The following is a 14,462-nucleotide window of genomic DNA, read 5'->3' on the forward strand; positions in this document are numbered from 1 at the left end:
CATACAGCAGATAAAATGCAGGCAGACATTCAAACAAAATTTCAATATGGCCTGCAGCTAACCTTATTTCTTCTTCTCCCTCCTTACCTACCAGATGTCTTTTTCCAGAGTTAGAGGGATGAAGGTGAGTGGGGTGTCAGACAAATCACTTAACCACTATATTCAGTTTTCCCAAATATAATGGAGAATATAATAGCAGATACTTCATACATTCATTGAAAGGATATTTAAAATAATAGCTAATATTAACTGACATTCATGTGATGGTTGCTGTGTGCCAGGCATTGTGTTAAGTGCCTTTATCAATCTTATGTTCTTGGTCTATCAATAAAATTAGATAACAATTGAATAGGGCTTAGATCAGTGCCTGACACATAGCGTGACAAGGAAATCACTTTAAAAGACTGATATATATTAATTTAAGGTCGCCAAGGAATTCAGCTATGTAATTCCTAAATGAAAACTCAAGTCAGCAGTCAACCTTTTATGGAGTTTAATTACAAACAGGAGGAAGAAAGGTATTAGAGATAGAGAGACGGAGAGAGAGAGAGAGAGAGAGAGAGAGAGAGAGAGAGAGAGAGAGAGAGAGAGAGAGAGAGAGAGAGAGAGAGAGAGAGAGAGAGAGAAAGAAAGGGGAGAGAAGGGAATAGGGCTTAAATACCCCTTCTGTTTAGGCTGGGCCAAAAGGCCCAAGCCCTTATATAGCTGAGGCAAGGAAAAGAGATCAGTCCCTATCACTCACGTGACCAAAATGGAGAAAAAAATCTCAGGGGCCTCCACCTCCAGCTTCCTTCAGAGCAAACTTCTCAAAGCACCACCTCTCAGAGCAAAAACCTCTCCAACCAACCACACCTCAGTCCTCAGACCCCTCTCTCTTTAAGGAAACCATCCAAGTTCCCTCCCCTCAGTTCTCACATCTACCAATTACTGCCCATGTCTTCCCTGTGCCAATGGTGGCTCTAGCTTAACCCAAGACTGCCCAGAGGTCTGTGACTTTGCACATGTCTGTTGAAGGTCATATTCTCAAATAATTAAATCTTGATCCTTTGCTGCAGCCCTTCCTAAATCCTGTTAGGACTGAGTGGGGTGGAAATTGTATTTTCCAAGACCTGGTTCTGTCATTCCAAGTATCTCTATTGTATCAATTCTAAAATCATCATGATTCGAAGAACTTCCTGTTCTATGCTTAAGCATAGGTCAAAGCCCTTTCCATTGTTCAGCAAAAGGTTTCTGTCCTAAAGTAATCTTAAGAAGGGAGGAGGAGGAACCTCCCATGCCAATGGGGTTCACATTCCAATAGAGTTCCCACTATCAATAGAAAATTTTTCAAGTATGAAATTTCCCAATGGTGAAATTTCCAACATTTATAAGTCTAAGAAATTTTAAGATTTACAATAGTGAGAAGCACATAAGTATTTATTCTCTTCTCTTTCTCTTCCCCAAAACAGCAACAGGGTGAAGAATCAGGATTTGATAGGTCATTGTTTAAGGAGAATATATGCCATGGTAGATCAATTCACAGAAATGAGTCAATCTTTCATGAGGCCTGGAATGACCACAGAGATGGGCTTTTATGCTTCAATCTTCTGAGACAAACCATATCATAATAGATTCCAGGTACTGACATGAGAGGAACTCATAGGTTTAACAGTTAAATAACTTTCTCTACTAAGCATATTATATTTTAGAGGTTTATTAAAGATTAACAGAAATCAAGGATGAAGAAATACAAAAATAGAAAAAAGCACATGTCTAGGGCTGGTAAGTCCATTCAGTTTTACTTACTACGTCTTGAGAGACAGGTGTGCTTAGAAGCAGAAGCAAAGAGACCCAAGTAGGTGTTACAGTCAGTTTAAATACAAATTTTGTTCTCACACTAAGGTGAGGACTCAGGTGAGATCATGGGGAATTCTGGGAAGTGCCAAGGACTTCTGGGGATTGAAGTCTGGAGTTCAAATCTCCATTTTTACATTCCCTCCCTTTGATCATTATTGGGAAAGGTTTCCCAGAAAGGATCATGAAAACATAATCAACATTAAGATTACAATAATTTGAGGATAAGAGGAAAAAAAGAACAAAACCAATAATTGCTAGGCTCATTGACAAAAAAGCAGTTATGGGGTAGTCCCCTTTGGCATGAAAGTATGCATACAAATAAATATTCAATCAACCACACTCAAAGTTCATTCTTGATCTTTCCATGCAGCTTGTGGTCTGGAGGCATCTTCATGGTGTCTTCTCCAAACAGTTCAGTTTCTGGATTCAGAGAGGTAGCATGTTAATTAACCTAAAATTATTCTCAGAAGGAATTTAAACTTTGCAATTTAAAATAATAATATTTTTACATTCCACCCTTGAAGAGGGTGATTGAAAAACAGGGATCATTTAGTGATACATGGCTGAGTTATGAGGTATATGAATCAATTGGCAAGAGAAAAGACATCAGAAAAATCCAAATAAAAAAGATAATTTCTGGATGAAAATATATACTGTCAAAGTCTTATGTGTAAAAATTCCAAGTAAAGGAAAGTAAATCTATATCAGGTCTTTGAATCAGGGCCCAATTAAAATGATTTAAGCATTGATGCATTTACCCAATCAGTAGCCAGAAGGTTTGTCACCCTATGAAAGACAGAAAAGGGACTAGATTATAGGAGCCAGGTTAGGAGCCAAGTTAGGGATACTCATCTCTAAGTAATTTCACAGAGAGTGTGGATACAAGGAAGGCCTACGTCTTAATGTATGTTAAGCGTTGCAACCTTGAGTCTTCACACTAGGTTCAAATCCTTTGTATTGGCTTAGAAGTGCATCAGTCCTTCCTGGATTGGTTTCTTAGGCCCTGTGCAATGGCTCTTTTGTATATCTTGTTCTATAATCAGACATACTCATTAAGCATAGTCCCATAATTTTTTTAAACACTTAGTCGCATCATTTTTATAGCCTCAAGCTTTTGGGGCATGCACTAGCAAATGTATTTTAAACTTATATTAATGCTAAATCAAAAAAGTTAAAGAAAATCTTAATACTGGTGATGTGCTTCAAATATAAAAAGGAGAGAAAAAATAAAAAAAAACGAAATAGTATATTGCACATGCAAGAAAAATCTAATAATAAAAGAGTTTTAAAATTCAAAAATATACCTTATATTCATTGACACACTGTGTCAGCTATGAAAATATAGAATACAAGGTTTTCTCACCAAAAATGAGATGCATTTCCTCTTCATATCTGGTCATGATCCACTGTGAGTACAAGCAAATGAATTTCAAAAGGCAACAGTTGTTTTTTTTTTTTTTAATAAAGAACAGTAGTACAAATATGTTGGTATCAATATCCCCAAAATTCTCAACAGTCCAATAAATTACAATAACAAACAAACCCACTACCATATTTCACATAAGTTGTTGCATGGCATTTTTAAGCTCATGAACTGATGAATATTTGTAACAATTTTTACAAACATAGAAAATGTTTCAACCTTGGTAAACATATTTTTAAACAAAGTAAAACTTACTTGCGTTTTGAGCATCATCAAGAATTCTAGATATCATTCTGGTGGAAGTAAAGTGAGCTGAAGAGTTATAAATGAGAGATTCTCCTTTATTTGGGAGTCATCCAGAGCTACTTATATGCCCTGGGATTAACTTCCCAGCTCCTTGGTATCACATTTTTATAAATGTGGGAGGTTTGGTATTATAATTGTATTTCACTTCAGCTACTAAAATGGGCCTTACCTCCTATTAGAGGCAAGCAAAATGACCAGAGATGGTTGAAAAAAAAAATTTAATCATGTCTAAAAACCCCTTAAAATCAATTTGAGATATTGAGCTCCTTAAATTTTCCAAAGATTATTAGATAATTCGTGCAATGTTCTGATGGATTCCATCTATCCTATATGTGACAATTTACAAAGTCAAAAATAGAAAAGCTGTTTTTATATGGACTTACTGAATAATATTTGTTCAGCACAATTATAGGGGGAAAGCAACAGAATTTTTTTTAAACCCTTACCTTCCGTCTTGGTGTCAATACTGTGTGTTGGCTCCAAGGTAGAAGATTGGTAAGGGCTAGGCAATGGAGGTCAAGTGACTTGCCCAGGGTCACACAGCTGGGAAGTGTCTGAGGTCAGATTTGAACCTAGGACCTCCTGTCTTTAGGCCTGGCTCTCAATTCACTGAGCTAACAGCTTTCCCCTGAAAGCAACAGACTTTAACAGTAGTTAAAACCCAGTACATTAAAATGACTCAGTGTAACAGAATAGTATTGAATACATTAATATATGAACTTAAAACCAACAAAGTTAAATCTTAAACAAAACAATCAGTAAAATGCAATAAAATACAGAGATTTTTATAAAACATTGGAGTCTGAAATGCTTTAAAAATATAACCTCCAATCTCTTTAAAGTTCCTTGTTTTTTTATCTGTTTAGATGCCTATTGTCAGAAGGCAGAAGATTGGTAAGGGGTAGGCAATGTGGATCAAGTGACTTGCCCAGGACCACACAGCTAGGAATTGTCTTAGGCCAGAATTTAACCCAGGACCCCCCCCCACCCAGTTCTTGGCCTGGCTCTCAATCCCCTGAGACACTGAGCTGCTCCCCCATAGTGAGGGTGGATGATAGGAATCTCAAATTTGGCTAAAGAGTTGCAGGGAGCTGAATTTTTCTCCTGAATCTCAGGTGAGATAAATAAAAGTATCAGTACAATCAAAGATATCCTCTTAAAGCAGTCATGCTTGTAATTGCCTGTTTGGAAAAGTATCTTCTTTCTCCTCTTTTTCCCTCCCTATGACCCCAGTTCACATGGAGGCTAATTGTAGCCTAAGGAAAAAAAACACCCCCATTTTTACCAGTTGGGTTGTGGTCCTGAAGAAATTGGGGCAGTTACCAGCAGTGATCTGGGTCAGAGGCCAGAGTTTCTGGGGCTGAGAATCAACTGGGCAAGGAGAGAGAGAAACCAGGAGCAGGAGCAGGAGCCTGTTACAATTAAAATAGTGGGAGTCATAAACTGTAAGAGTTAAAGTAGTGGAGACATAAACTGTGGCAGACAAAAGAGTGTTTTGGCTTAAATTGTGACTGCAGAAATATGTTTTCAAGACAGTGTCTTGTTTAAATCAAAATATAAAGTGGTCATCAGGGAAAAAATCCCAAATATGAAACATACCCAAGCCAAATGGGTTTTATAGAGATTTTAATTAATACAAATGAGGAATTAAAGAAAAGGAGAGAGAGAGAGAGAAAGGAAATAATGAGAAAAAGGGCTATACCAGCCTAGGCTAGCATGAGCCAGCCTAGGCTGAAAACCCTAAGTGAGGGATTAGTCAGTCTTTTATCAACTCACCACAAGATTTGTCCAAGTCAGGTTCTAGTGTTCAGAGAGACACCAGTTCAGCTTTGGTCAGCTGCCTCTCCAGAGAGAGTACTTCTGAGTCAGTCCCTTTTCTCAGCTTTTCATCTCCTTTTAAAGGGAATTTTCTCCTATGTCACCTCCCCTAAGTTCTCACATCTACCAATCACAGCACATGTTTTCCAAAGGACAGACCATTCTTAATTCACACCTAAGTAAACTTAAACTTTTGATTGAGTGCACACCTGAAAAAACCTCTGAGTAAGTTTCTCACCTCTTTGCTCCTTGTAAATTCACAAGTTGCCTCACCTTTATAGGTACTTAGCACCTTTTTGTATTAGATCTAAAAATAGGCACAGCTTAAGAACTTTTGCCTTACTATAAGTATGGGTTTAAGTATTTTTCATTGTTCAGCAAGGAGTTTCTTCCCTTAAAGTATGCTTAAGTAGGGGTGGAGTAGAGGTCTAACATTCCTGATTTAAGTCCCTTCATTGTTTAAATGGGGAATGGTCTTAACCAAACCTTATGAAGTAGGGTCTGAGAATTTTTAAGGTTCACAAGCCAGAGCCAGAAGCCAGGAGCTAGGAGCCATGAGGGTGGAACTGGGTCAAACAGGACCAGATTGAAGGAGCGCAGAAGCAGGGCTGGGTGGGGAGGGCTGGGACCAGGTGAGCTATCTGAATCAAGAAAGTTTGAAGTGGCAATCAGGCAACTAAGCTTGAGCTGATCAAGACACTTTTCTGAAAAGCCTTGGAGAATCATGGCTTAAAAGAAATTTATCTAGGCTATCTTTTTTTAAGAAAAATTGAGAGTTTTTATCCCATTCCTTTGTGGTTGCCATTAACTGTAACAGTTAAATAATTTTCTCTACTAAAAGTATTATATTTTTAGTGGTTCATTAAAGATTATTAGAAATCAAGGATAAAGATACAAAAATAGAAAAAAAAAACACTTGCCTAGGGCCAGTAAGCCCATTGAATTTCACTTACTACATTTTGAGAGCCATGTGTACTTAGAAGTGGAAGCAGAGAGACCCAAGTAGGCCTTACAGTCAGTTTAAAAACAATTTTTTTTCTCGCACTCAGGTGAGGACTCAGGTGAAACTATAGGGAATTCTGGGAAGTGCCAAGGACTTCTGGGGATTGAAGTCTGGGGTTCAAATCTCCATTTTTGCATAGGCAACCTAAAAATCTATGCTCTCATGTTATCAGACTGAGTCATGTTCATTATCTGTTGAGAGCCATCAAACTCTTACTGGCTGACAAAGTCAAAGTTTAGGAAATGGGAGCTGCAAGGCAGCCCCCAGAAAATGAAACTTCCACTGATCCCCTTCTGTGACTTCTCTCTCTCTCTCCAACTTCCCTTACTAATGGACTTGTTATGATTATTGTTCTTTACCCAATATCAGAGAAATAATATGAGAGCAAAGACTTATAGGGTTAACACACCACATATCTCATCTTATTGGCCCCAGATTGTTTCCCTAAATGATTACATTCACAGAATTAAAACCTAAAGATCATTACCTACCTCACCCCCTGATTTCCCTCTCCACAGAGTTACATTCACTCCCATTACAAGCCTGGCAAGCCAAGAACATCAATCACCTTCAAGACAAAGTCCAGTGCAGATAGAAACCAGGCAACATTGCCTGGTTTAAAGTAACACACACACAAAAATAGAACTTGTAAATTGAGGAAAATCCCAAATCTGATCTGTCATTTTATTGCCCTTTAACCATGTACCTAATTACTGAAATTTTTTGTTATCCATCTCCTAAGTCATTGTGATTGATTATGAAAGCTGACCAAAAGTAATGATAATTCTCCTAGGTCAGGGGAAACTAAACTCTAGATCACACTGTTTCAGTCATCATGTCATTCATGTTTTGTTGACTATCTCTTTGGTTATTTGTCTGTTGTTAAGTTCCATGGAAATATATATATATATATATATATATATATATATATAGAAAATTGATTGTGTGTCAAAGAAATATTTAATAACCAACCTATTGTCCCTGCTACTACACTATATGATAAATGAGCCACCATATGATGGCAGAATGATACATGATGCCTTTGCATGTGGGACTGAGCACATAGCACTTCCCACCTCCATTACATTACTGGATCTTCACACTTAGATGGAGTATGCTCTCACCCTCTGAAAAACCACTGGACAGATCTCAAAGATTACCCAAAAGAGGACAGAGCCAACTCCCAAATTAAGATTGGAAAAATTGAAGTAAAAAGCAATCTGACTAGGGCCAGCCTTCCTGTTTCTTTGCCTGAATATAGACCAAGAAGGCTGGAAATAGAGAATATTATTAGATTTGTACTCAAAGGAGTGTTGAACAGTTTAGAATCATGTATACACCAGTGAGACCTTTCTTCACCATATTAGCTTTCAATGACTACTCAGGGTTACAGAATCTTCCTTCCATGTCACACTATGTGAGAAACATCTCCTATTATTATTGTGACATTATTGGGTAAAGGATTGCTTTCTGATAATGAGTCTCCTATGGCCTAAGGCATAACAATGACATATCAGTTTCTTGATCTCATTTTATATTGCATTAGTACACTTTTTAAAATGCCAAATTTCCTCCTTTCTCACATGAAATAAAAAAGACCTTTAAGGGTAACCTTGGGTGAAGGAGCTGGTGTGAGTAACAAGGATGCATATGTTTGCCAGGGTCTCTGCAATGCCAATAACCCTCATCCTTTCCCTTTTTTATGTCATAGATATACTTAGGACACCTGGTGCAATGCCTGAAAGTCTATGAAAGTCACTGTGGAGGAGAGAAGGAAGGGTCATTGTCATCCAGAAATTTTTAAAGAGTAAATGGGTAAAGAAGAGTCTGGTGGACATCGGTGCTTCATAATCTGCCAATCCTAATGGGACGGAAGAGAAGGAAAGATGAACTGAAGTCTTAGGTGTTAGACCAGACATCAAATCTGGGAATCTAGACAAGATGAAGGAACCTTGACTTTCCAAGGACTGAAACTTCAATGTGTACCTTTAAATTCTCCCCATTCATTTTATTCTCATGCAAGTGGTGGAGATTCCAATTAGCACCTAACATGGACCTCTCTCCCAAGTCAAGTGGGGCATAGGTGGGGGAGTTAATCATCTTTAGGGCTAGGCAAGCCTGGGTACTTCCCAAATTCTTCTTCAATCTCTCAATCCCCATTGGACAGATGATAAAAAGGAGACTTTTATCAAGGAAGTAATTTGCTCACATTGGCAGAGATAAGAAGTATCTGTATGGAGTTATACCCTGAATGGAAGCCTATGTGAGGACCCCAAAGAGATGAAGACACTTTCCCAGAGTTATTCTGTGACTAATGTCAGGGGAATGGGACAGCTGGGAATTTTCTTCAAATAGTATGGGTCTGTGTGTGCATATAAACACATATATCAGTTCATGTGTAATTCATTTGTAGAGCTGAGTATATCTATGGTGTATATTAGAGTGTTAAAAGTGAATCCCAAATATCTTCATTTCTTTTTATCTACAAACTATACATATACATATGCACATGCACCCAGTCATATGCATATGATAATCCTTCTTCAGCAAAGTCTTAGTATGATTGAATAATGCAGGCCTTTGTTCCTCATCTACATTCAGAATAACAGAGCCTCAGACCACACTTTGTTCTCCGGGAGAGCCTGAACATGCTTCCTTTCCTTTCGAGAAATATTGTGTGAGGATCAGGAATCTGAGCTAACAGAGAATGGGGCCCACGGGCAACTCTCTTGTCTCCTGTCTCAATGGAAGGACAGAGCACTTTAAGAGGTAGCCAATGATTCTGGGAAAGGCAAGTAGATTGAGGATAATGTACCAGTGTGAAACTAAGACACCTTTCTGATGTATCTGAACTGATGCAGGAGTTTCAAGGGAATTAATTGCAATGCCCACACCTTTTAGTAGCTATTTCCTGGCATTAGTTATTTCAAAGTTGAGGTGTACAAAATTAATACTCGGGGTAAAAAGATAGAAAGTTTCTTCTTTGTTAGCTGTGAGCAGAAGCTAAGTACCTATGAGCAAGTACCCTGTTCCTGCCTCTGAGCTGGAATGAACAGTTGTTGTAGGAAAGCGGATGGATTGTCAACTGGTGGCATTTTCTGTGATTGATACTGCCACTACTGGTTTTCATTGAAATCTCTAAGTTTTGGAGGTTTCTTTTAGACCCTCTATGGAAATCTGTCCTATAGAATAGGAAGGGGGTGTCAGGGGTCACTAAAGACCTCTTTCCCACCAACAAAATGTCCCAATGACAAAAATCTAAGGAATTGAGGGATCGAAAATGAGGGAGGGGGCAAGTTATACCAACAGTTTCAATGAAAGTGTTTCAGACTCTTCTCACTGACCCCTTATCACAGCTCTTTCCCATTTTCTTCTTTTTCTTCTCCTCTTGGAAGCAGCCTGCTTTGCCCACCACTTGTATCAACATTGCAGCATGAGACCACTTTTAAAGAAAAGCTCTTTCCCCCTTCTCAGTCCCTGGGCAGCCATTCAATGGACTGAGAAGGAAGTGAGAAAAGGTGAAGGATTCTTCTAAAGGGGCAAAAGGTTAATGAGTAGAAGCAGAGATTCTTTCAACTTAAATGGGAATTTTATTTTCTAACTGCCAAAAGGAAATCTGTTTCTCTTTGGATGCTCCATGGCTGCACATGTGAGGCTTTTAGCTGGTCCCAGAGACTGATGACTACTGAGGAGATAATCTCCTCTGGCATACCAGGATTGAGGCAATGGGTTAACCACTTCAGGATCACAGTGACCAGCACAGAGATCATGACATTAAACAGATTCAGCAATTGAAATTCTTTCTGAATGATAAATAGTCATACTATAGTATTGATGTATAGAGGACTTTCAGTTCAATACACATAAATGCATGCAAACACACACATATCAACAATATACTATGAAAAGGGATGAAATAATGATTAGGGATCAATAATTTCCAGAAACATCTATTGGGATGAGGGCCAGAACAATCAGATGGGGGGAAGGAACCAAAAAGGATGAGTGTATGCCAGAATGAGATTTGGGGAACTTAGGGGGCCTCAGGAGTGTGAGATTCATGCTACCTGCCACCATCTAGGTTCTTAGTAGTGTCTTCCCTCATCTGATCCAAGTTTTCCTTCCAAATCATGAATCCACCTGAAGCAGGGGGATCAGGGAGAAATCCTCTTCATTACAGAGTCCTGGAATTATTTAAAATCTTGTCTGAGATTTTAAGATCTTAGATAGTGGAGTAGAATTGGGCAGATCACAAAGCATCAGAGGGAGAGCAATATAAGCAGAATCATGAAGAGATGCTGAGATAATTCCCCTAAGAGGATATTTTAATACTTCTGTGCTCTGATTGAACAGTTCTAGCAAACCACAAACTACAAGGACGTATTTAAGATCTTGATTTCACTTGCTGTACCCTAAATTTCCATTCAGATGTTCTTACAGCCCAGATCCATGCAAAAAGCATCTCCAGGTAAGTCTCCCAAAGGACATGTCTTCCCTTGAGACTAAACCTATTCTTTCTGTCCCTGAGGAAATGGGGTAGAAGGGAGTAGAAGGGATTCCTTGTCACCTATGGGGATTGTGGTATGTGACAGAGGTTGGAATGCCAGGTGGACAATTTTGAGGTAATAATAGAGGAATAAATACTTCTTTTGCCATTCTCATTCCCTTATACCAGCATTCTTTCCTTTTCCATTGCCTTCTTTGTGTCCTCTTTCAGTTGTCCCTTCTTTCTCTTTGTGTGCAATAGGAGAATACATATTCATTTTGAATGGAGTGGTGGCAAAAGAATTACTTTGGAGGGCAGCTGGGTGACTCAGTGGATTCAGAGCCAGGTCCAGAAGTGATAGGTCGTTGATTCAAAGCTTGCCTCAATCACTTCCTAGCTGTGTGCCTCTGGGCAAGTAACTTCACCTCCACTGTGTAGACCTTACCACTCTTCTGCCTTGGAACCAATACATGGTATTGATTCTAAGATTGAAGGTAAGGGTTAACAAAAAGAATTATTCTCAGCACATACTGAAAGCTGAATAATTTGAAATTATGGAAGGGGTCATTTACAGATATCCAGGCAGATTTTAAGTATGTTTAGAAAAAAATATTTATCTGATTCCTGTCTCTTTTGCTCATTTCAGGAATCAGTGTAATGCTAACTCGATCTCTCTTTTGAAAATTAAAAAGGCTTTGAGTTAGTGAAGAGTTCAGTAACATTTTCACACAATCAAGAAATCTCTTTTATATCCTACAGATCCTACCAGCATCTTTTGGGCCTCCCTATTTTCATAGGGGGAAGAGATCAGTCACTCATGAGAAGCTTAGCATCTCAAGATCATAGAATAGAAATTGGAATGGACTTTAGAGGGAATGAATGATGCTCAATACACTTTGTTATTCACTTTTATAGTTTAAAGAAATGCATATTGAACATTAACAATTCTGTTGAAACAATGATGGGAAAAGAGGCAACATTCTAAAGAGAACAACAAGTCCTGGAACCATATTTGAAGTCTAAAAACTGAAACAAAAGTTGGGAAGATCCGGGCTTCTGCACACTGAACCCTCCAAGAGGTTGGCTTGCCTCCTTCTCCTGCTCTGTATAGTAGACACATGAGATAAGGTAGGATATTTTCTCTTCTTTTCTACATCAGGTTTTCATTGGGTTCTAACACATGATCTCCAGATTGGAGATCAGAGAAAAATGAGCAGGCAGGCAGAAGAATGAGAAGATTCAGAAAAAGAGGCAATATTTAAGGAGACATTAAAGGGCCTCAGCTTCCATCCAGGGGAAAATCAAGTCCATCAGATAACCCTTAACAGTGTTCAAAAAGTTTCTCCTTGGGGGCAGCTGGGTAGTTCAGTTGACTGAGAGCCAGGCCTAGAGACTGGAGTTCCTAGGTTCAAATCTGGCTTCAGAAACTCCCCAGCTATGTGAGTTTGGGCAAGTCATTGACCCTCACCACTCTTCTGTCTTGGAAACAATACACAGTATTGATTAAAAGATGGAAGGCAAGGATTTAAATAAAAGTCTCTGATTGGAGTGAACTCATGATCACTCTGACCACTCTGTCCCAGTCCTTTAAGTGTTTGTCTCAGACAGGCTACATTCTAGTCAAACAGAGACTGCTGCAAGGGGCAGGAGAAAGAAAAATTAGGTATTCCATGGAAGAGTCTTCCCTTTGGAGCCCATGGAACCATTGAAGAGAAAAATGGCAGAATTTTCCCAGAGTCTCTTTTAAATTGAACAGTGAGAAAATCCATGGACAACCTCCCTGGAATACTGAAATAAAGGTATAACAATACAATGTGACTTCACATGTGGAATTGAGTTTAGTGGTCCCCTATGCCAATCCATGTATAAAAAAAATCCCATGGGGAGCTAGGTAGCACAATGGACAGAGTGCCAGGCCAAGAGGCAGGAATAAAATTATTCAAATCTGGCCTCAGACAGTTCTAAACTGTGTGACCCTGGACAAGTCACAATCCCAATGGCTTAGCCATGACTAATTTTCTGCCTTCAAAATAATACTTGGTATCAATTCTAAAAAGAAGATGAGTTTTTTTTTTTTAACCATCACCTTTTGCCTTAGAATCAATACTGTTTATTAATTCCAACATAGAACAGTGATGAGGGATAGGCCATAGGGGTTAAGTGACTTGTCCAGGGTCACCCATGTAGGAAGTGTCTGAGACCAAATTTGAACCAGGACTTCCCACCTCTAGGCCTGACTCTCCGTCCACTGAACCACCCAGCTGCCCCCTCCCTTCCTTTTTAAAAATAGAAAACTCTACCTTCCATCTTGGAATAAATAACTCTGGAACAGACTCTCACCCAGTTCCTTGTCTTGGTGTCTCCAGGGCGACTGAGAGGAGAAGAACTTTCTGAGGCTGGAACCACCTACCATGGCTGAGTCTCCCACAGCTGAGCAGCTGAAATCTATTCAAGACACCACAGTGAAGATGAGTACAGCTGAGGCACCTGTAGAATTTTTCATAGACTACTGGTTGGATATCCCCTCTCTGGTCATTGCCCTGGTCGGGCTGGTGGGGAACAGCATCGTCCTGTGGCTGCTGGGCTTCCGCACCCGGAGGAGCCCCTTCTCTGTCTACATCCTCAACCTGGCCGCGGCCGATGCCCTCTTGCTTGGCAGCTACTTTGTGTTGTGCATGTGGAGAATTGTTGGAGATTTAAAAGATCTTGACCTGGCACTGCTAGGGCCCTGCATCCTAGGCCTGTTTTACTGTGTGGGTCTGAGCCTGCTGGCTGCGATCAGCACCGAGCGCTGCCTCTCTGTGCTCTTCCCCATCTGGTACAGATGTCACCGGCCCAAGCACACGTCTGCTGCTGTGTGCGCCTTCCTATGGGCTCTACAGGGCCTGATCAGGGGAGCATTTGTGGCGCTTTATTTCCTTAACAATTTCCACACCTTCGATCTCTACTCCGTTCTCTTCTCAGTCCATTTCGGCTGGTTCCTCCTCCTCACCCCTGTGCTCTGCCTGTCCAGCCTGACGCTTGTGCTGAGGGTCCAGTGCAGCTCCCAGCGCAGGCGCCCACCCAGGCTCTACCTCCTGGTGCTGCTCACAGTCCTCGTGTTCCTGCTCTGCGGCCTGCCCTTGGGGGTTATTGATTCTGTTTGGATTTTTAGCCGCTCCCTTTTAATGCCTCATGGGCTCTCCAGGCTCCTGGTCTGTGTGAACAGCAGTGCAAACCCTTTCATTTACTTCTTCCTGGGCAGCCAATGGCGGAGAAGAGGGAGGGAGCCGCTCAGGGTGGTCCTGCAGAGGGCTCTGGGGGAGGAGCAGGTGGGAGGAGATGGGGGGAGGGACACTTCCCACCCCAACACTCTGCATGAATTATCCTGAGGATGAGAACAAGATTCTCAGTCAAGGGAGCCCATTCAATGACCCCCCCCCCCTTCCTCCACCCCTATGGAGGGCAGGAGCCCCCTCTCACCTTTCTAGGAGAACAGACAAATTTCCTCCCCTTCCCTTATGGTGGTCCTTGGGGTTTGAACTGTGATAAACAAGCATTTATTAACGGCCCACTATATGCCAGTTGCTTTGCTAAGGGCTGCACAAATA

The 14,462-nt window shown here is 40.3% G+C and overlaps 1 protein-coding gene across 1 annotated transcript; it reads left to right on the forward strand.

Annotated features, from left to right (window-relative positions):
- Positions 1–13,278: 13,278 nt before the first annotated feature.
- LOC100027527 (mas-related G-protein coupled receptor member X2-like) lies at positions 13,279–14,243 on the forward strand. Its single transcript, XM_007490042.1, has one exon. The coding sequence runs from the start codon at positions 13,284–13,286 to the stop codon at positions 14,241–14,243; it is 960 nt and encodes a 319-aa protein (XP_007490104.1). The 5' UTR covers positions 13,279–13,283.
- Positions 14,244–14,462: the final 219 nt, after the last annotated feature.

Source organism: Monodelphis domestica, chromosome 3 (genome assembly GCF_027887165.1).
Source record: "Monodelphis domestica isolate mMonDom1 chromosome 3, mMonDom1.pri, whole genome shotgun sequence".
In the NCBI taxonomy this organism is placed as follows: domain Eukaryota; kingdom Metazoa; phylum Chordata; class Mammalia; order Didelphimorphia; family Didelphidae; genus Monodelphis; species Monodelphis domestica.